Source organism: Microcaecilia unicolor, chromosome 11 (genome assembly GCF_901765095.1).
Source record: "Microcaecilia unicolor chromosome 11, aMicUni1.1, whole genome shotgun sequence".
Lineage (NCBI taxonomy): Eukaryota > Metazoa > Chordata > Amphibia > Gymnophiona > Siphonopidae > Microcaecilia > Microcaecilia unicolor.
Window position 1 is genome coordinate 108208594 of NC_044041.1, and position 21335 is coordinate 108229928.

The 21335-nt window shown below is 46.4% G+C and overlaps 1 protein-coding gene across 1 annotated transcript in view; it reads left to right on the forward strand.

Annotated features, from left to right (window-relative positions):
• The window catches only part of RANBP3 (RAN binding protein 3), a 316713-nt gene extending 295979 nt beyond the window's left edge, over nucleotides 1–20734 (forward strand). The window contains exons 16-17 of the mRNA XM_030219670.1: nucleotides 9165–9348; nucleotides 19324–20734. Coding sequence (XP_030075530.1) covers nucleotides 9165–9348; nucleotides 19324–19367 — 228 coding nt within the window. The 3' untranslated portion in view covers nucleotides 19368–20734. The remainder of the gene's footprint in view (nucleotides 1–9164; nucleotides 9349–19323) is intronic.
• Nucleotides 20735–21335: the final 601 nt, after the last annotated feature.

A 21335-nucleotide genomic window follows, 5' to 3' on the forward strand; every position in this document is an offset into this window, starting at 1 on the left:
AGTTTCAAACAGGCAATTAAGATGGTAAAGTAGGCTTATTTCATCGTTTAGTCGGGGTTTAGGAGGCGCGGGGAGAGGAGCCGAGCCAACAGGCGCCCGCTCATGCTGAAACCATCACGTGACCTCCTATCAGAAGCTAATTCTAATAGGAGCACAATAAGAAATAGATTCTGACAAAGGTACTTGTTCCTTTGTTATAGAAAAACTATGTATGCCAGAGATTATGCCTGGGGGAGCAGAGTCTAACAATTCCGTCAATATGCAGGAGCCAGGCCACATTAAGATTCTAAAAACAAACATGCATAGTTTAAATAAAAAGTGAGCCTCTATAGGCAATCAGTGTAACTGGTTCAAGAGTGGAGACACTATCATATTTTTTAGCCTTAAAGATCAAACATGCAGCAGTATTTTGCACCATTTGCAATGTTTTCCTCTGTTTGGAAGATCATCCTATATATAGGGCATTACAATAATGCAATTGTCATAATTAAGGTCTGCACCAGGGTCTAAAATTATCAAATAAAAAATGCTTAACAAATCCGACAAAGTAATCTTACAGAAAAGCTTTCTCCCCATCACTAGAAACCACCTCAGGAATCCTCTCATTCATTTTATCCTCTCCCTTTTAATAGTCATTCAACTTCCTCATCTTATTCAAAAAGACACAGGTAGTTTATCCAGCTGTAGGAACAGGGGTAGAGACAACCTTCCCTGAACTCGAGATTTCATTGTCTGGATCATCTCTTCAGTTTTGTTTTCTGATTTTTATTTTTAATTTAACAAGAAGTCTTTATTGAAAAAATGTAAAAAAAAAAAAACCCTATACAACAGTTGACAACAACAACGATACCAAGAGAAAATTATCATTTTCTACTGTTCACATCAAGTAATATTCAACTAACAGGGTTTACAGCTAAAAACAGCTTATATCCAGACTTCATTTTTTATTCCCATTTTTCCCCAAAGAAACCTCAAAGAAGAGATTAAAAAAAAAAAAAAACCCACGAAGCCCACCCTAATAATCCGGTACATTACCCAGCATGTAAAATAGAGAGAAAACAATGTCACTCACATTCAACAATCAAATTATTAACACCAACCCCATCTATGGTCCCAAGCCCAAGGGGGCCCATATTCTTTCCCATTTTGCCATTTGTTTGCGTTCCTTCGCTAATAGTCTCTCTTTTTCTGCAATATTTCCAAGCAAAGTTTTCCATCTAATTATAGAGGGACAGTTTCGCTGTTTCCAAGCTTGTGCAATTATCAATCTGCCTGCACACAAACAATGCTTAGTTAGAATCTTACCCTCCTCTTTGAGGCCTAGAATATTTTTATGAAATAAATACACGGCAGGGTCCCATGGTATAGCAACTCCTACCCACTGTTGCATCCTCACTTGAATAGCTCTCCAAAATGCCCCTACCTTTCTGCAGGTCCACCATATATGGCCCATGGTGCCCAATTGACCACATTCTCTCCAACATTTCTGGGATATTGTTTTAAACATGTGATGCAATCTTACTGGAGTTAGATACCATCGATATAATATTTTTGTGGCATTCTCTTGAATATTGATGGCTGGGGAAATCTTAGTAGATCCTCTTTCAAATCTCTGCCATTCCGCCTCTGTGTAAGTTACTCCTAATTCCTTTTCCCACTGATCTCGATGTCTAGAGTTCTGTGGAAGTGCATCCCTCAAATATCCATACAACAAGGAAATTAGACCCCTTGTTCCCTGTTCTCTTACACAAAGTTCCTCTAAGAACGTGACCTCTCCAAATAGATTAGCTCTGAACCCTGGGGAGTGTAAAAAGTGGATTAATTGTGTGTATGCATATTGATCCTTCTGAGGGAGATGGTAAGTTTCAGCCAACTCTGAGAACGTGACAAAGCTCTCTCCACTTAGTAATTGTCCCCAAAGCTCAAGACCACTCCGTGCCCATTTAGTGAACGTCGAGGATTCACATCCCAGAGGGAAAGTCAAATTGTATGCTATAGGAGACAGCTTAGAGTTGTAAATTCTCCTTTTACGTTCCATTTTATCCCAACATGAGAGTGTATAACGGATAACAGGGCTCACCCATGCACCCAGCTTTCTATGTTTAGGTGCTAGCCAAAGCAGATGGCCTAATTTTAATGGGCTGCGAAGTAAATGCTGCTCCGCCTTTATCCAAAGTTTATGAGAGGTCTCCTGGAACCATTCTATCGCCGCTTTGACCTGGGATGCCCTATGATAAAATTCCAAATGAGGAATTCCCAGGCCCCCCTTAGATTTACGGGCCATATATGCCACATTAGAGTGAATCCTCGGCGTTTTCCCTTGCCAAATAAACTTTGTTAAACGGCTCTGCACTCGTTGAAGCAAGTGTTCTTCTATTGGCAGTGGTATCGATTGAAAAAGATATAATAATCGCGGCAAAATGTTCATTTTTACCGTGGCTATCCTGCCAAACCAGGACAGTCCAAGCGGTTCCCATCTATCCAAATCTGACTTGAGCTCAGTCACTAAGGGATTATAATTCACCTCACTTAGGCGTTGCAAATTACTAATGAGAAAGACTCCCAGATATCTAATGCCATCAGTCACCCACCTCAAGGGGAACAACCTTTGACAGGTCTGATATATTTGCGTTTCCATTCCCTGTGCTAATGCTTCCGTCTTAGTATAATTAATTTTAAAACCAGAAACCCTGCTATAGTCCTCCATAGTCTGAAATAGCTTTGGAAGGGAATCCAAAGGAGATGTGATTATCAACAGAACATCATCGGCAAAAAACGCAACTTTGGATTCCCAATCTCCTACCTTCACACCCGTAATTCCCGGGTCGTTCCTAATGACCCACGCCAGGGGTTCCATCACCATAGCAAACAAAAGGGGCGACAATGGACATCCCTGGCGTGTACCTCTTTGTAAATCAAAAAGGGGGGAGACCTCTCCATTGATCTTTAAACAGGCTTTAGGTCTGGTATAAAATTCCCTGATCCAACCCATAAAATGAGCGCCAATACCAAAACGCTGCATTGTCTGATAGAGAAAAGGCCAATGTACCCTATCAAATGCCTTTTCGGCATCGATACTTAACAGACAATAGGGTGTATTCCTCTGCTTTGCAGCATACATAACATCTATTGTTCGCCTTATGTTATCAGAGGCTTGTCTATTAGCAATGAATCCCACTTGATCTGGGTGAATGATAGATGGTAAAACTATGGATAACCTAGTGGCCAGCACCTTTGCCAGGATACGCACATCAACATTTAAAATTGAGATTGGCCTGTAGGAGGAGCATTCAGTCACATCTTTGTTGGGTTTAGGGATGACAGCAATCCATGCCTCTCGCTTAGTTTCTGGCATACTTTCCCCTGTTCTTATGGAATTAAGCACTTCTGCTAATAAAGGTGCCAAGTATGAAGCAAATCTTTTATAAAATTCACTTGTATACCCGTCTAACCCGGGCGCTTTACCAGTTTTTAGGGATTTAATAGCTGTAAGCACTTCCTTTGCCTCAATAGGAGCGTCTAGCATTGCCTTATGTTCTGGAGTAATACTGGGCAAATCTAGTTTCTCCAAGTACGATCGAACTTCCCCCTCCTGGATCGAGTCATCTTTAGAGTACAATGCCTCGTAATATTGGCTAAATCGATTTCTAATCTCTTGCGACTGTCGGAGTCTTTCTCCTTGTTGCCCCTTAATACAAAAAATGGTACGCTCTATCCGAAGCTTTCGTAATTTAAGCGCTAGTTGTCTACTAATCTTATTTTTCTTTATATAATTATGAAGCTTTAATTTTGCATTAAGGAAGTCTAGCTCCTGGCCTAGTAGTGCATCTAATTGTATCCTCTTAGCTTGTAGGGCTCGGTAGTATCTAAGAGAGCCAGTACTTTTATGTTTTAATTCCAGTTCCCCAATCTGGCTTCTCAACTGGTTTAATTCGCTCTCTCTTTTCCGTTTAAGTCGTCCTGCCACCGTCATGAAATGGCCTCGGGAAACTGCCTTAAGCGCATCCCAAATTATTGCTACAGGAGGTCCTGAGTGTAAGTTAAATGACAAATATTCCTCAAGTACTTTAACATAGTCACTACATGCCTCCTCTTGTTTTAGGATCAGATTGTTAAAAGTCCAAGTACCTCCCCTTCTCTCCATCAGGTGACTATCCCACTGCAACATACATGGAGCATGATCAGAGAGGGTAATATTCCCAATTTGGGCCTTCCCAAGCTGAGTTCCTATTAGTTTATCTGTAAGAATGTAATCTATTCGGGAGTATGTCCGATGAACTTGAGAATAAAAGGAGTAGTCACGTTCTCCGGGATGGCTATCTCTCCAGGGATCACTAAGCCCCATATCTTCTACAAAAGTGGTAAAATGTTTAGCAAGTACCTTATCATTCTTAGTGAGAGAGCCAGATCGATCTAAATCTGGGTGCAACGTAGCATTAAAGTCGCCACCTAATATCACAGACCCTCCTATCATTGCTAACAATGTTCGCTTTAGCAACTGAAAGAAGGAGTGTTGCTCCGAGTTAGGGCCATAAATAGATCCGAATGTGACCTCCCTATCTCCTATAGTACCTCTGATCAAAACATATCGTCCCTTTGGGTCCCGTTTCACTTGGTGGACCTGCAGGGGAAGATTATTGTGAAAAAGTAGAGCTACCCCTCTCTGTTTCTTATTAGAGATATCAGATGCAAAGTATATTTTGGAGTATTGAGGATGTCTAAACAGACTTTCATGAGCCCTCTTCAAATGTGTTTCCTGTAACATTATAACATGCGGCTTCAATCTCATAAGCTCTTGCCATACTAGCTGGCGCTTTCTCGGAGCATTAAGGCCCCTCACGTTAAGGGTTACTATGTGTACCTTATGTGCCATTAGGGTTGTGTCGACCTAATCTCAGTCGTAAGCATGAATGCTGCATTTGAGTAAGGTACTCCCCATAACCTCCCACCCCACCCTCCCCTTCCCACCCCCCTTCCAAGAAGATCCACCAAACGAGGAAAGACAAGGAGAGAGCCAAAACCCGGCTCCTCCCTTGCCCTTAGCCCCCAGCAAGATCAACAAACCCATCTGCAACCCCCAGCTCCAACCCCCCACCCCTCTCATCTCTTTTGTAATACACAGATATTGACTATATCTTCCTCTAGTGGTTTCTCATATAAACACATTAGCGCAATTACAGAACACTACCAGTTCTATAGGTCAACTCCATTTCAGCAGAGATCATGTGACCGATTTAGATGTCGACAGTCGGGGTTTCTTGGCTTTATTGAAGACCTGCTGCCATTGCCGCACTTTATCTCGTGTTGTCGCGGGTGTTGTCGCGGGTGCCTGCTCCGTCTCCACATCCATCAGCCCCGCCTTTTGCGGTCGTTGTCGAGCCATATCCACAGTTCGGACTTTATGAAGGTGGCCTGCTATAGTGAAGCATAGTGAAAACGGGAACGCCCATCGATACTTAATAATATGTTTCCCCAGGATCTCCAAGATAGGTTTCATGGTTCGCCTTTGTTGTAATGTATAGGCCGAGATGTCTTGATGAATAGTCACTGCATTCTCTTGAAATTGTAGGTCCTTCTTTTGTCTTGATAAAGCAAGCACAGTTTCCTTTTCAGCATACTTCCAAAAACGTACGACAATATCCCGTGGTTTATTAGCTAACGGTTTTCCCAGTGCTCTGTGGGCCCGTTCGATTTCTGGGAGTGTTGTGTCTGGGCCTGCATCCAGTGATTGTGCGCACAATTCATTTATTATTTTGAGTACGTCCTCTTGTTCACCCGCCTCCGGAATTCCCCGGAAGCGTAAGTTATTTCTCCTTCCCCGATTTTCAATATCGTCCATTTTATATTGTAATTCCTCTAGTTGGGTAAAAAAGCCCTCTTCACGCTGTTTTACTTGCACCAACACTTCCTCCTGTTCCTCAACTCGGCCTTCGAGCTCTTCTAGCCGGGTCCCGACCTCTTTAATCTCACCTCTCAAATTGTCTATACTTTCCACAATTTCCGATTTCATATGAGCCAGGTCTTTTCGGAGATCTTTAAGTATTTTAGCGAATTGCGAGTCTCGAACGTGGGCTGTTTCATCGTCAGAGCGTACCGATTCAGAGTCCGACACAGCCTCATGCTGCGGAGAAATATGGCGCCCTATTATCTTGCTCACCCTTTGGCTGCTCCGCGCACCGCTCTTAGAGCCTGATACTTTTGATTTCTGCGACATCGTGACTTATCACTACATCCACTAGATTTAAGCTTGTTATCGCTAGCTTTTTCATCGATCTGTGCCGCTATGTTCGCTGTTTTAACGAGAGAAGCCCGGGAGCTTCGAGCCTAGGCTGCCATCGAGGGAGATGATGTCACCGGAAGTCCTGTTTTCTGATTTTTAATAATAATTAAAGAAGTGTTTTGTTTTTTAAAGCCTTAATATTTTTCAAACAGAGATTTGCTACCTTTCTCCATTTTATTTGCCATGTTGGCCACCGACATCTCTCTATCTTATGTTATAAAACTCTTTTCTGTCTTAATTCCTTAGAGTAATACTTACGCTTTCAGTAGGATGCATTTGGCTCTGTTTCAATGGTGCCTCCACTGAGACAGAATCAGTGTTTGGCCTCGTGTGTTTCCGCCTTGGCCATCGATGGTCCGGATCACCCCTTCGATGGATAGAAGGACACAGAGGTCTAATGGTGTTATTAGCCTGGTCTGGCCACGGCAGCTCTGGTATAGGGACCTGTTCCATCTCGCTGTAGAGGCCCAGTGAAATTTACAATGGTGGGAGGCCATCTAGTACAGACTTGATGTAAATGCTAAATCTGTCTCCGCTTTGACTTACTGCCTGGCTACTGAAAGGGCAAGTTTGTGAAAGAGAGGATATTCAGCCATGGTAATCTCTATTATATAAAGGTTGAGAAAGAGATCTACTTCCTTGGCATACATCAAGGATATGGCGTATCATTGAGGAAATGGGCCTATTGGTAGTACTGAGGGCCGCCATAGAAGAAATTTTGGAGTTCTTGCAGAATGCCATGAATAGGGGGTTAGCCTTGGCATCCTTAAGGTACAAGTTGCAACACTGGCATGCTATAGAGGTTTGGTTCAAGGCAGAATGTTGGCTTCTCACCCAATATTAGGTTTTCAAGAGGAGTGAGGCAAATCCAGCCCCCTTGTCTGATGGTTTCACCTTGGGATTTGAATTTGTGTTAGTTTTGGTTCAGTCACCCTATGAACCCTTGAAGAATATCATGTTAAAGGATGTCTCCTTGAAGACTGCATTTATTTCTTGTGGCCATTTGCTCAGCAAAAAGAATTTTGGAATTGTAGGCTCTGTCATTTAGAGAGCTGTTATTGGTGTTTTTGAGAGAAAAGGTGGTGCTGTGCCTCCATTCCTTCCTTTCTTTCAAATGCGATCTCTGCCTTTTATGTTATCCAGAACATATTGCTTCCGGTCTTGGAAGATGCAGGAGAGGGCTCCTTCATCATTGGATGTCAGAATGTTGCCTTGAGTATATTCAAAGGACGGAAGAGTTTTGACACTTGGATTGTTCTGTTGAAGGACAGAAAAAAGTAGAGGCAGCTTCAACAATGTCAGTTGCATGTTGGATTAAAGAAGCTGTTTTGGCTTATGTCCTTAAGGGATGTGCTGTACCCCTGATTCTTAAGGTGCATTCGATCAGGGTGCAAGCGGCCTCTTGAGCAGAGATCAGCCATATTTCCCCTTAAGACATTTGCAGGGCAAAAGTCTGATCATCCTTGCATTCTTTTATGCAGGCGCATCTGGATTCAGACTTCAGGGAAAGTGTTTATAGTGGGCTTGAGGGGTGGGCCCTACCCATAAATGTTACTGCTTTGGTACTTTCCAAGCACCTGGATGGTCTGGAGGGATGCAAAGGAAGAAGAATTAGATTTTAACTGCTAATATTCTTTTTTTTTTTTTTTAGTCCCTCCAGACTGGTCCAGAACCTGCCATAGGTCACTGAAATAAATTCTAGGCAGTCAGTGGCTCTGGAAAATTGACAGTACGTCGGAGATTCTTGGGTTGATTATTGCGTAAAATGTTTTCTATTACTGTTTGTACCCTAAGTTCTCAAGGGGGATCAGTGTTATGATTTGTTCTTTCACCTGCTTTGGAACAGAAATTCTGACTACCTGTGAACTGCACTAAACAGTTCCAGAATTACTCTGAAGTCAGTTGTTCTCAGTCTCCATCTTCTGGTAGGAGTGCATAAACCCAAGTGTCTGGACTGGTCTGGAGGGACCAAAGGAAAGAAAATTATCAGGTAAGATCTAATTTCTCCATTGGTACATCTTTTCCAAAAAGAAAACCAACCCAACATAAAAGGTTTTTTATGTTGGGTTGGTGGGGTATTCTCTTCTGAACAGTTCCGTCTTTAGTGCTTTCCGACCATCTAAACTTCCGGAAAGCACTAAAGACGGAACTGTTCAGAAGAGCATACCCCACCAACCCAATATTAAAAACCTGGACAACAGCGACACATCTTAACCAAAGACCGCAATGAACACTACTTGTACCTCATTCCACCACATTATCACTTTGTATTCATTCATACCATGTGTTTGTTTAGACTGGAATCGGCTAATGCCGCTAACGGTAATATGTAAGCAACATTGAGCCTGCAAATGGGTGGGAAAATGTGGGATACAAAAGCAACAAATAATAATAAATAATACTATTTCACAGCTAAAAAGAGAGATGATGAATACCCGCCTGGCCACTGCCCAACACCCCCCCCCCTACTGCCGTAGCCGATGCCCCCGCTGACCTGGTCCTACCTGAAGGGCCCTGGTGGTCTCTGTGGGGGGGGGGGGGGGGCATGTTCTTTCCTGCCCGCTGCTCTGCCGCTATTCCCTCACCTGTCAGCACCGCCATGTTTTCAAAATGGTGGCTGAGACTTCCCGCGGTAGTCTCGGCTGCCATTTTTAAAATACAGCGGTGCTGGGCAGGGGGAATAGCAGCACAACGGGCAGGAAGGAGCATGTCGCCCCCACCCCCCCAAGAGTCCACTAGATCACCAGTGGTGCGTTTTTAAAGGTAGGACTGGGAAGGGTAATGTACGGCGGGCATCCAGGCAGAGCCTCTGGGCCCTCGGGCACTGCCCAGTTGCCCGAATGGTCAGTCCACCCCTGATTGTTTCATTCTGATTACCTTCCAGGCCAGCTCCAAAGATACAGGCCAGTTGTATGCAGCGCTACATCATCGCATCCTAGCTCTGCGCAGTCGAATAGAACAGGAGCAAGAGGTGAAGAGTGCTGCAGCACCAGAACCAGAGGTTACGCAGTTGAATGAGGATGATAGTGATGATGATCTCATCGCTCCCACAGGATCTAGTACAAGCGGTAAGTGCAAGACACCCCTGGTGGACCCAGCTGATCTTGCTGTGTGCTGAAACCAGTGCTAACACAGCTGTCCTGCTGTTATTGTACTTGGAAATCCATGCTGACAGGTCTCCAGTCGATGCAGGCTTTTACTACTACTTATCATTTCTATAGCGCTACTAGACGTTTAATCTATCAATGTGAAGGCAACCCATAAAACATTATTCCATAGGACCACCTGCAGCATTGAAAACTTTGGGGAGCATTAAGTTATTTGGGGGTGGGGGCTTGCCAAAAATGACTGCTTCATAGAGCATCTGGTCATGGAACCAATGAGATAAGGTGCTGGGTCATTTTCTTAGTGTAACACTGGACCCAGGTGCAGGTGTTATTGTAGTGGACTGCTTTGCAGTAATGATCATAACACAATTAAATTTTACATAATCACCTGAGAGAAAAAATAAAACCACAATAGCAGAATTCAGCTTAAAAAAGGAGACTGATGGAATAGTTTATAAGAAAATTAAAAAGAGCAGTTGTGAAGGTGGAAATGTGCTCCAGAAATGGAAACGGAGAAAACAGATAGCAGATAAAGACCATAGGGCTTCTCCAGTCTTCTCAACCACACCTACTATTAAACTCTACAGTTTATCACGAGAATTTATTGTATTCCATCATGGCAATGAACAAACAAAAATTATTGATCATGGAACAATGAAATCCAAAACAATACCTTTCCTGTCTGTCAGAGATCCTGTGTACTTATCCTATCCTTTCTTGAGCTCAGATATTTCCCTCATCTCCAGCAATTTCACTGCAAGGCGCTTTCCAGACCATCAGCCATCTTTCCTTGAAGAAATAATTCCTTAGATTACATCCAAGACTAATCCCTTTCATCCATATCCTGTATAATGCCTTGCTACAGAACTGCTTTTCAGTTCAGAGGCCCATCACTTATGCATTTATACTTTGGATGTATTTAAATGTCTGTCTTATCATCCAGCTAGACAAGTCCAAATCAGTGGGTTATATCCCATGACCAGCAAATGAAGGTAGAGAAAAAAAGAAAAAAGTTCTGGTGATGACATCAGTATAAGAAAAGATGCATCCTGGAGCTAGTCAGTATTTCTGTACCTCTAGCAGATCATGCAGATTGGGTGGCTGCAGCTGGTTAGGATTTTTGTTCAGGACTAACTCCTAAAGTTCCAGGGGCTGCTTGTTTCCCAGGGTCCATCCGTGGATGTCCCCCTGGTTGAGTTAGAAATACTGTGTTCTTTGCACCCTCACCTATAGGCTTGTGCTCTGTGAGCATGCTGGCATAGGTCCCATGATGCCCGTGCCAGTAGTGCCTTGAGCCCTCCCCCCCCTCTCCCCCCCCCCCCCCCCCCCAAGCCTCTGGGGAACAAGGGGAAAAGAAAGGGAAAATTGTTGGGGTAGGTAGTATTGCTGAGGCTATTTGTCTCATAAAGTTTACAGGTGGAGGAAAAAATAAAAACAGAAAGCATCAGGTTCCGGAGCAGGAAGAAGGGCAGCTACAGTGCTAATCTGAGCATGGTTTGGGGATGATCAGCGCCAGTCAGAGGCGTGAGTGGGGCCATTTGAAGAGAAGTCAGTGCATGCAAAAAATGCCTAAGCACTGTGGCAGCTGGCAACTTCTCAGCAGCCAGCAAATCCTGCCCTGATTGCAGGGCAAGGTTGTCTGGGGCAACGTCAAAGGAAAAGGGGGTGGGACTTCATATGCCACCTTTCTGTGGTTACAATCAAAGCGGTTTACATATTATATGCAGGTACTTAGGTCCCTTGATTAAAATTGTCTTGACTTACCTTCACCCCGATTGGCTCATTGTGAATCTACCTGGTCTTCTGCGTCGTTGTTGTTTGGATTTTTATGGCTCCATATCTCTGGAATGGTTTGCCTTCCAATATTAGAGGGGAATCCTCATTTGCCAGTTTAAGACCCTTCTCAAAACTAATTTCTATGACCCTGTCATTGCTAAGTCCTGAGCTTGGTATTCTGTGTGCATTTTTTCCGGCATCTCAGTGACTCTAACTCTTGGTATGTTTGGTCCTATCCTGTTGATTTATGGCATTCTTTTATGTTTTTATTTATTTTCATTGTACACTGCTGTGATCTATGCTGTTGCAACAGCGGTATATCAAGTTTTAATAAACTATAAACTACTTATTTTGTACCTAGGGCAATGTAGTATAAGTGACTTGCCCAGAGTCACAAGAAGCTGCAGTGGGAATCAAACCTAGTTCCCCAGATTCTCAGGCCACTGAGGCACCAGAAAGGGCCCGTGGCCATCAGATTGGGATGACTAGCTTGATATGTATGTGCTATCCTATTTTAAATGGCATTCTTTGTTTTATATATTGTAAGCCACTGTGATCGCTTTGGTGGATAAGCAGTATATCAAATCTAATAAACTATAAACTATTCCCATTCATAATTTTGATTCCCTTGGGAGTCTGTCACAAGGGACAGGAGACTTTGATCCAAATGCCTTCTAAATATACAGGTACACTATATCAGGTGGCTTGTTTGTATCTACAAGCTTATTATGAATTTTAAAGGATTCTGTTGATTAGTAAGGCATAACATTTCCTTAATTCATGTTTACCTATATGCCTGGCAATTCTGTTCTTAACATAGAAGCATGATAATAGATAAGGACCTCAAGGGTTCATCATCTGCTCAACTCCATTCCGTCTCAGTGTCGGACACAGATCTTTGGTTTTCCTCTCTTCTTAACCTCTGTACTTGTCCAGTCCTTTTCTGAATTCCATAACTGTTTGCCTCCACCACTACACCCAGGAGACCATTTCATTCAGCCATCATTTTCCATGAAGAAATATTTCCCAATGCTAATAGCTTCCAACATGGTGTCTGGAACCAACATCAGGCTCACTAGTCTGTAGCTATGTGGCTCACCCTGAAGCCCTTTTGAAAACTGACATTGCATTGGCTACCCTCCAGCATTCTGGTAAGGAGGAAATTTGAATGATGGGTTTCAGATCACCAGTAGCAGATCTGCAGTTTTATATCTCTAAGTTCTTTTACAACCCTGTAGTGAACACCATCAGGTCTCGGTGATTTGCTACTATTCCTCTAAATCACTATCTAAAAAGAATGGTTCTGTTAAAGAATTCATCATCCATTTTTATCTCATGGCTATGTAAAAGTCCAACTGACTCATGCACAGGTTTCTTGTTTTTTATGTACTTGAAAAGGGAAAATGATATAAACATATTCATGTGTACACACAATCAAGTTTATTTAAAAAATGTAGGTGTTGATATTCAGCCAACAGTGCTCAGCATTTTGCTGACCTCTGCCAGTGTTATGCCTGGAAATTCAGTGTCAGACCATGTCCAGGCTCTGGCATTGAACTTGAGTTTACGTTGCTGGCAAAACCATAGCCAGTTAAGTACGATATTCAGCACATAACCAGCTATGGCAACCCACATAAAGATGGGACTAACTATTATGCAGTTATTTTTGCTGGTTAAGTACTGAATATCAGCAGTTCTCCGAGGACAAGCAGGCTGCTTGTTCTCACTGATGGGTGACGTCCACGGCAGCCCCTCCAATTGGAACACTTTTATAGCAAAGTCCTTTGCTAGTCCTCGCGCGCCGATGCGCACCGTGCATGCGCGGTCGTCTTCCCGCCCGAACCGGCTCGTGTTCGTCAGTCTTCTTTTGTCCGCGCTCGGTACGGTCGTGTTACGCCGTTCGCGCCCCTTAAGTCGACCTCGCGCGTCTTTTTGGCTTTTTCGCTTAAAAAAAAAAAAAGGGAAAAGGATTTCGGAAGAAGGTCTTTTCGGTCTTTTTCCCCTTCCGGTATTTTCAGTTTTTGCCTCGTTAAGTTTCTTTTCGTTTTCGGGGTAGGCCCTTTTGAGGCCTCGAGTCGAATTTTTTTCTTCCCCTCTTTTTTGGTGCCTTACCGCAATTACGAGTTTTGATTTCGCCGGCGTGATTTTTCCGCCCATGTCATCGAAGTCTCCCAGCGGCTTCAAGAAGTGCACCCAGTGCGCCTGGGTAATCTCGCTCACTGACAGGAACGCGTCGTGTCTTCAGTGTCTGGGGGCTGGGCACCGCCCGCAGGCCTGTAGTCTTTGCGCCCTTTTACAGAAAAGGACTCAGGTAGCGAGATTGGCCCAGTAGAACGTTTTGTTCTCGGGCTCTTCGTCGGCATCGGCACCGGGAGTATCGAGTGCATCGACGTCGGCAGCGTCAAGACCTCCGTCCTCGGCCGCGACTGCATCGAGTGCATCGAGGCATCCGACCCTCTGCATCAGGGCCGAGACATCGGAAGGTTGCGTCGGCGGTACCGGGACCTCCACTTCTGCTGATGTCGTCGGACGGTGGTGCATCGACTGGAGTGCAGGGCTGTCCATTCCCCTGCTGGTGGCGGTGAGCCTTCGGGTGGGTCTCCCCCTACCCTGAGGGCTCCTGCGGTACAGTCCCCCCGAGACCGACCTTCTTCGGCCTCGGCCCCGAGGAAGCGACGGCTGGATTCTACGTCCTCGTCGGTGCCTGGAAGCTCCGGTGACATGCTTCGTTTGAAGAAGTCAAAGAAGCATCGACACCGGTCTCCTTCCCGTGTCGGTACCGAGAGCTCTGGGTCGCCGAGGGAGTCGGCACCCAGTAGGCATCGGCACCGAGAGGACCGCTCACCCTCTGTTCAGGAGGTGTCGATGCGCTCCACTTTGGACAGCCCGGAACACACTCTGACATCGACACCTGCATCGGCTTCCATGTCTTTCTCTATAGCCGCTCTGCACGAGAGTCTCTGGGCCGTTCTCCCAGAGATCCTGGGAGAGCTGTTGCGCCCTTCCCCTCCGGTACCGGGGGTGCTTGCGCCACCGGTACCTTCGAGTGAGGCGCCAGCTGGCCCCTTGCCTGGGGTGAGGTCTCCGACATCGGTGCCGCTTGCGGTACCGACTGCGGTCACCTCCCAGGAAGGCTCCCCGACGACGTCGGCGGAGGGAGCTTCGCCGGTGCGGGGCGAGGGAGTCTACCTCTCGACGTTCACACCGTGGCCGTGGTTCCACGGAGTCGAGCCGGGCACGGCTTCAGACACAGGTCCGTGAACTTGTGTCTGATACCGATGGTGAGGCCTCGTGGGAGGAGGAGGAGGACATCAGATATTTCTCTGATGAGGAGTCTGATGGCCTGCCTTCTGATACCACTTCCTCCCCTGAAAGGCAGCTTACTCCTCCCGAGAGTCTGTCTTTTGCGGCCTTTGTCCGGGAGATGTCTACGGCCATCCCCTTCCCGGTGGTTGTGGAGGACGAGCCCAGGGCTGAAATGTTTGAGCTCCTGGACTATCCTTCTCCACCTAAGGAAGCGTCCACAGTACCCATGCATCATGTCCTGAAAAAGACATTGCTGGCGAACTGGACCAAGCCATTAAGTAATCCCCACATTCCCAAGAAGATCGAGTCCCAGTACCGGATCCATGGGGACCCAAAGCTGATGCGCACTCAGTTGCCTCACGACTCTGGAGTTGTGGATTTGGCCCTAAAGAAGGCTAAGAGTTCTAGGGAGCATGCTTCGGCGCCCCCGGGCAAGGACTCTAGAACCTTAGACTCCTTTGGGAGGAAGGCCTACCATTCTTCTATGCTCGTGGCCAAAATCCAGTCTTACCAGCTCTACACGAGCATACACATGCGGAACAATGTGCGGCAGTTGGCGGGCTTGGTGGACAAGCTCCCCCCTGAGCAAGCCAAGCCATTTCAGGAGGTGGTCAGGCAGCTGAAGGCGTGCAGAAAATTCCTGGCCAGAGGGGTGTATGACACCTTTGATGTTGCGTCCAGGGCCGCTGCTCAAGGTGTGGTGATGCGTAGACTCTCATGGCTGCATGCCTATGACCTGGAGAATAGGATCCAGCAGCGGACTCACCTTGCCGTGCGGATAACATTTTTGGAGAGAAAGTCGAACAGGTGGTAGAGCAGCTCCACCAGCGGGATACCGCTTTCGACAAGTTCTCCCGCCGGCAGCCTTCAGCTTCTACCTCTTCAGGTAGATGATTTTTTGGGGGAAGGAAGACTGTTCCCTACTCTTCTGGTAAGCGTAGGTACAATCCTCCTTCTCGACAGCCTGCGGCCCAGGCTAAGCCCCAGCGCGCTCGCTCTCGTCAGCAGCGTGCGCCTCAGCAAGGCCCCTCGGCTCCCCAGGAAAAGCAAGGGGCGAGCTTTTGACTGGCTCCAGCAGAGCATAGCCGACATCCAAGTGTCAGTGCCGGGCGACCTGCCGGTCGGAGGGAGGTTGAAAGTTTTTCACCAAAGGTGGCCTCTCATAACCTCCGATCAATGGGTTCTCCAAATAGTCCGGCAAGGATACACCCTCAATTTGGCCTCCAAACCTCCAAATTGTCCACCGGGAGCTCAGTCTTACAGCTTCCAACACAGGCAGGTACTTGCAGAGGAACTCTCCGCCCTTCTCAGCGCCAATGCGGTTGAGCCCGTGCCATCCGGGCAGGAAGGGCTGGGATTCTATTCCAGGTACTTCCTTGTGGAAAAGAAAACAGGGGGGATGCGTCCCATCCTAGACCTAAGGGCCCTGAACAAATATCTAGTCAAGGAAAAGTTCAGGATGCTTTCCCTGGGCACCCTTCTTCCCAAGATTCAGGAAAACGATTGGCTATGCTCTCTGGACTTGAAGGACGCCTACACTCACATCCCGATACTGCCAGCTCACAGACAGTATCTGCGATTTCAGCTGGGCACACGTCACTTCCAGTACTGTGTGCTACCCTTTGGGCTCGCCTCTGCGCCCAGAGTGTTCACGAAGTGCTTGGCTGTAGTAGCAGCGGCACTTCGCAGGCTGCGGGTACACGTGTTCCCATATCTCGACGATTGGCTGGTGAAGAACACATCCGAGGCAGGAGCTCTACAGTCCATGCAGATGACTATTCGCCTCCTGGAGCTACTGGGGTTTGTGGTAAATTATCCAAAGTCCAACCTTCTCCCATTGCAGAAACTCGAATTCATAGGAGCCCTGCTGGATTCTCGGACGGCTCGTGCCTATCTCCCAGAGGCGAGAGCCAACAACTTGTTGTCCCTCGTCTCGCGGGTGCGAGCGTCCCAGCAAGTCACAGCTCGGCAGATGTTGAGATTGCTGGGCCACATGGCCTCCACAGTTCATGTGACTCCCATGGCCCGCCTTCACATGAGATCTGCTCAATGGACCCTAGCTTCCCAGTGGTTTCAGGCTGCTGGGGATCTAGAAGACGTGATCCACCTGTCCACAAGTTTTCTCAAATCCCTGTATTGGTGGACGATTTGGTCGAATTTGACTCTGGGACGTCCTTTCCAAATTCCTCAGCCACAAAAAGTGCTGATTACGGATGCGTCCCTCCTGGGGTGGGGAGCTCATGTCGATGGGCTTCACACCCAAGGAAGCTGGTCCCTCCAGGAACGCGATCTGCAGATCAATCTCCTGGAGTTGCGAGCGGTCTGGAACGCTCTGAAGGCTTTCAGAGATCGGCTGTCCCACCAAATTATCCAAATTCAGACAGACAACCAGGTTGCCATGTATTACATCAACAAGCAGGGGGGCACCGGATCTCGTCCCCTGTGTCAGGAAGCCGTCAGCATGTGGCTCTGGGCGCGCCGTCACGGCATGGTTCTCCAAGCCACATATCTGGCAGGCGTAAACAACAGTCTGGCCGACAGGTTGAGCAGGATAATGCAACCTCACGAGTGGTCGCTCAATTCCAGGGTAGTGCGACAGATCTTCCAGGTGTGGGGCACCCCCTTGGTGGATCTCGAGCCAACCACAAAGTCCCTCAGTTCTGTTCCAGGCTTCAGGCCCACGGCAGACTGGCATCGGATGCCTTCCTCCTGGACTGGGGGGAAGGTCTGCTGTATGCTTATCCTCCCATACCTCTGGTGGGGAAGACTTTGTTGAAACTCAAGCAAGACCGAGGCACCATGATTCTGATCGCTCCTTTTGGCTGCGTCAGATCTGGTTAGAACCGTGGAGATTGGAGTGTTTTCCGACCCTCATCACACAGGACGAAGGGGCGCTTCTGCATCCCAACCTCCAGTCTCTGGCTCTCACGGCCTGGATGTTGAGAGCGTAGACTTTGCCTCTTTGGGTCTGTCAGAGGGTGTCTCCCGCTTCTTGCTTGCTTCCAGGAAAGATTCCACTAAGAGGAGTTACTTCTTTCTATGGAGGAGGTTTGCCGTCTGGTGTGACAGCAAGGCCCTAGATCCTCGCTCTTGTCCTACACAGACCCTGCTTGAATACCTTCTGCACTTGTCTGAGTCTGGTCTCAAGACCAACTCTGTAAGGGTTCACCTTAGCGCGATTAGTGCATACCATTACCGTGTGGAAGGTAAGCCGATCTCGGGACAGCCTTTAGTTGTTCGCTTCATGAGAGGTTTGCTTTTGTCAAAGCCCCCCGTCAAGCCTCCTACAGTGTCATGGGATCTCAATGTGGTTCTCACCCAGCTGATGAAACCTCCTTTTGAGCCACTGAACTCCTGCCATCTGAAGTACTTGACCTGGAAGGTCATTTTCTTGGTGGCAGTTACTTCAGCTCGTAGAGTCAGTGAGCTTCAGGCCCTGGTAGCCCAGGCCCCTTACACCAAATTTCATAATAACAGAGTAGTCCTCCGCACTCACCCTAAGTTCTTGCCAAAGGTTGTGTCGGAGTTCCTTCTGAACCAGTCAATTGTCTTGCCAACATTCTTTCCCCGTCCTCATTCCTGCCCTGCTGAACGTCAGCTGCACACATTGGACTGCAAGAGAGCATTGGCCTTCTGTCTGGAGCGGACACAGCCCAACAGACAGTCCGCCCAATTGTTTGTTTCTTTTGATCCCAACAGGAGGGGAGTGGCTGTAGGGAAACGCACCATATCCAATTGGCTAGCAGATTGCATTTCCTTCACTTACGCCCAGGCTGGGCTGGCTCTTGAGGGTCATGTCACAGCTGATAATGTTAGAGCCATGGCAGCGTCGGTAGCCCACTTGAACTCAGCCACTATTGAAGAGATTTGCAAAGCTGCGACGTGGTCATCTGTCCACATATTCACATCTCATTACTGCCTGCAGCAGGATACCCGACGCGACAGTCGGTTCGGGCAGTCAGTGCTTCAGAATCTGTTCGGGGTTTAGAATCCAACTCCACCCCCCTAGGCCCATGTTTTGTTCTGTTCCAGGCTACACTCTCAGTTAGTTGGATAAATTGTTAGGTCAATCTCAGTTATGTCCTCGCCATTGCGAGGTCCAATTGACCATGTTTGTTGTTTTGAGTGAGCCTGGGGGCTAGGGATACCCCATCAGTGAGAACAAGCAGCCTGCTTGTCCTCGGAGAAAGCGAATGCTACATACCTGTAGAAGGTATTCTCCGAGGACAGCAGGCTGATTGTTCTCACAAACCCGCCCGCCTCCCCTTTGGAGTTGTGTCTTCCCTTGCTTGTTTGCTACATATGGGACTGACGAACACGAGCCGGTTCGGGCGGGAAGACGACCGCGCATGCGCGGTGCGCATCGGCGCGCGAGGACTAGCAAATGACTTTGCTAGAAAAGTGTTCCGATTGGAGGGGCTGCCGTGGACGTCACCCATCAGTGAGAACAATCAGCCTGCTGTCCTCGGAGAATACCTTCTACAGGTATGTAGCATTCGCTTTAACCAGCCAAGTGCTGATTCTGCCCCCATAATGCCCCCAAAATAGCCAGTTAAATTGGTCAGCAGCACTAATTGGTCCCACAGTGTCATAGTGTCCAGTTAAACATTTATTTTTACAGGACTGTTCAGGGAATTATAACTGGTGAGTTTAATTAGATTATAAGCTATCTGGAGACAGAGAAATGCCTGTTTTATCTGAATGTAACTCATCTTAAACTATCAAGGGGCAGGGAGTCTGAAAATTTTCAAGTGGGGAAGGGGTCCAAGACTGAAGTTTTCCCTCTGGTGCCCTATTCTTTTGTACCAATCCTAGCTCCTACCCAAATACTTCAGTAGCTCTCTGTCTCTCTAGGTCCTGGTGAAGAAGAGAACGGGCAGACTGTCAGCAGTACATAGCAGCTCTCAACCGAATTGCTTGCAAGGTACTTCTGTGGATACCCCAGCTCAGTTGTCCTTCCAGGCAGTGATGAATGCTCCAGGACATAGAAGCTCAGCATCACAATTCTGTTTTCATCTTTTTTTTTTTTGTTGTTGTTGTTTGTTTTGCGGGGGTGGGAGGGGAGGGGTCTGGATCAACTGACTCCACAGGGACAAAAAAATAAAGAGGACTTGGAAGACTGCCTGAATGAGGTTTGGGACTTGAAAGCTCATCATATTGATGAGCAGAAAAATAACACTTTCTAATTGTGTTTTTTTTTTCTGTTTTATTTTTTCCTTTTCTCATTCTTTAATTAAAATGGCACATTTAAGACTTGCACAGCTGTTCACTGGGACTTCTGCAAACATCGTTCCTTCAGCAATTCATGTACCACAGGCCTCTGGATGCTGACTTTCTAGCTGCCTTCAAACTATTTCCCAATTAAATCCTTCCTAGTTTCCTGCAGAGAGTCTGTGCTCATGGCGCTGTGAGATGGACTCACTCACTGGATGATGTGCTTGGACAGTTTGTGTGTGTGTGTATTGGTGGTGTTGGGAGGGAAGTGTTTCAGCATTTTTTTTCTGCCTCCTCCCAGTCTGTCTGGATGCTAGACAAACCTAGTTTAATTGTACAGAGGTAAAAAGATGAACTTGGCGAACACATGGTTCACCTGGAGTTTCAAACTGAGCTCAGAAGAGACTTCTATAGCTGATGGAGACTTTACTAACAACTCCCTGTACTTATCTCTTGGCCAATATCATTTGAGGATATATGCTTTGCAGATTTTTTTTTTTAAGGGCTTTGAGTAAGATTGGTCATATATGGTCAGAAAGTGAAACTGTTTTTGTACCTTTTATTGTTTAAGGGAGAGCTGAGCCCTAAACAAATATTAGAATTCATGTTCTCATTTATAATCTGGCTGTTGAAATGATGAACAGTTTATACGTAAGTCCATGCTTCAGCAAAGAGCAAAGCTGAAACTCAGTAAGTGCTTAGGCAAGTGTTTCAACAGGAAATTGGTGTATATGAAGCTGCCTTTAAATTTTCCCTTGCTCTTCCTTCCATTTGGATAAACTTAAGCCTCAGCTCACAGTAGGAGTTTATAACTAAAAAGTCACTTTCTCATATTCGTATTTTTGCACAGAGAAAGTAGCTTGATACATGCACCTTGTATTTCGTTACAGATAATTTGTAGAGTATTTTCATAATGGCATCATAAATAAAAACAAAACTGCAGTCTTGATTTAAAATTTAAAGGATACCACTTCAATTTTCCTGATTTGAAAAAAAATATATTTATACATATATTTCTCCGAGGACAAGCAGGCTGCTTGTTCTCACGTGTGGGTCAACGTCCGCGTTGGCCCAGGAATCGGCATTTTTGCAAGCAAAATATGAAAAAATATTGCCAGAGTCTTCTGGCATGCGTGCACAGACCGATTTCCCCCTCCATCGCGTTCCCGCTCTGTTATTTTTTTTCTCCGCGTTGAGATGTGGTTGAGGTTTTTTTTTCCCTGCTCCTCTCCGGCCCCAGAAAGAGTCTTTTTCGGTTTTGCAGCTTTTGCCTTTTTTTTCTTTTCTTTTCGTACAATTTACTGTTTAAAAAAAAAAACTTCCCCGCATGATCGCGTCTTTTGATTTCGCCGAAGCCGTTTTTCCTTCCATGTCATCGAAGACACCCAATGGCTTGAAATGTTGTACTCGGTGCAACCGGACCATCTCAGGCACCGATACCCACGTCTGGTGTATCCAGTGCCTTGGGCCCAGCTAGCCCAACCGCTTGTAGTCTGTGTCTTCACATGAAGAAACAGACTCAAGTGTCTCGAGAGGCCCAACCAGAGAAGCTTTTTGGGGCTCGGACCGATCCTTCAACATCAGTACCGAGGTCGGCGGCGTTGACATCGAGGGACACATCGACGTTGGGAGCGAAAGTAATGGCTGTGGAA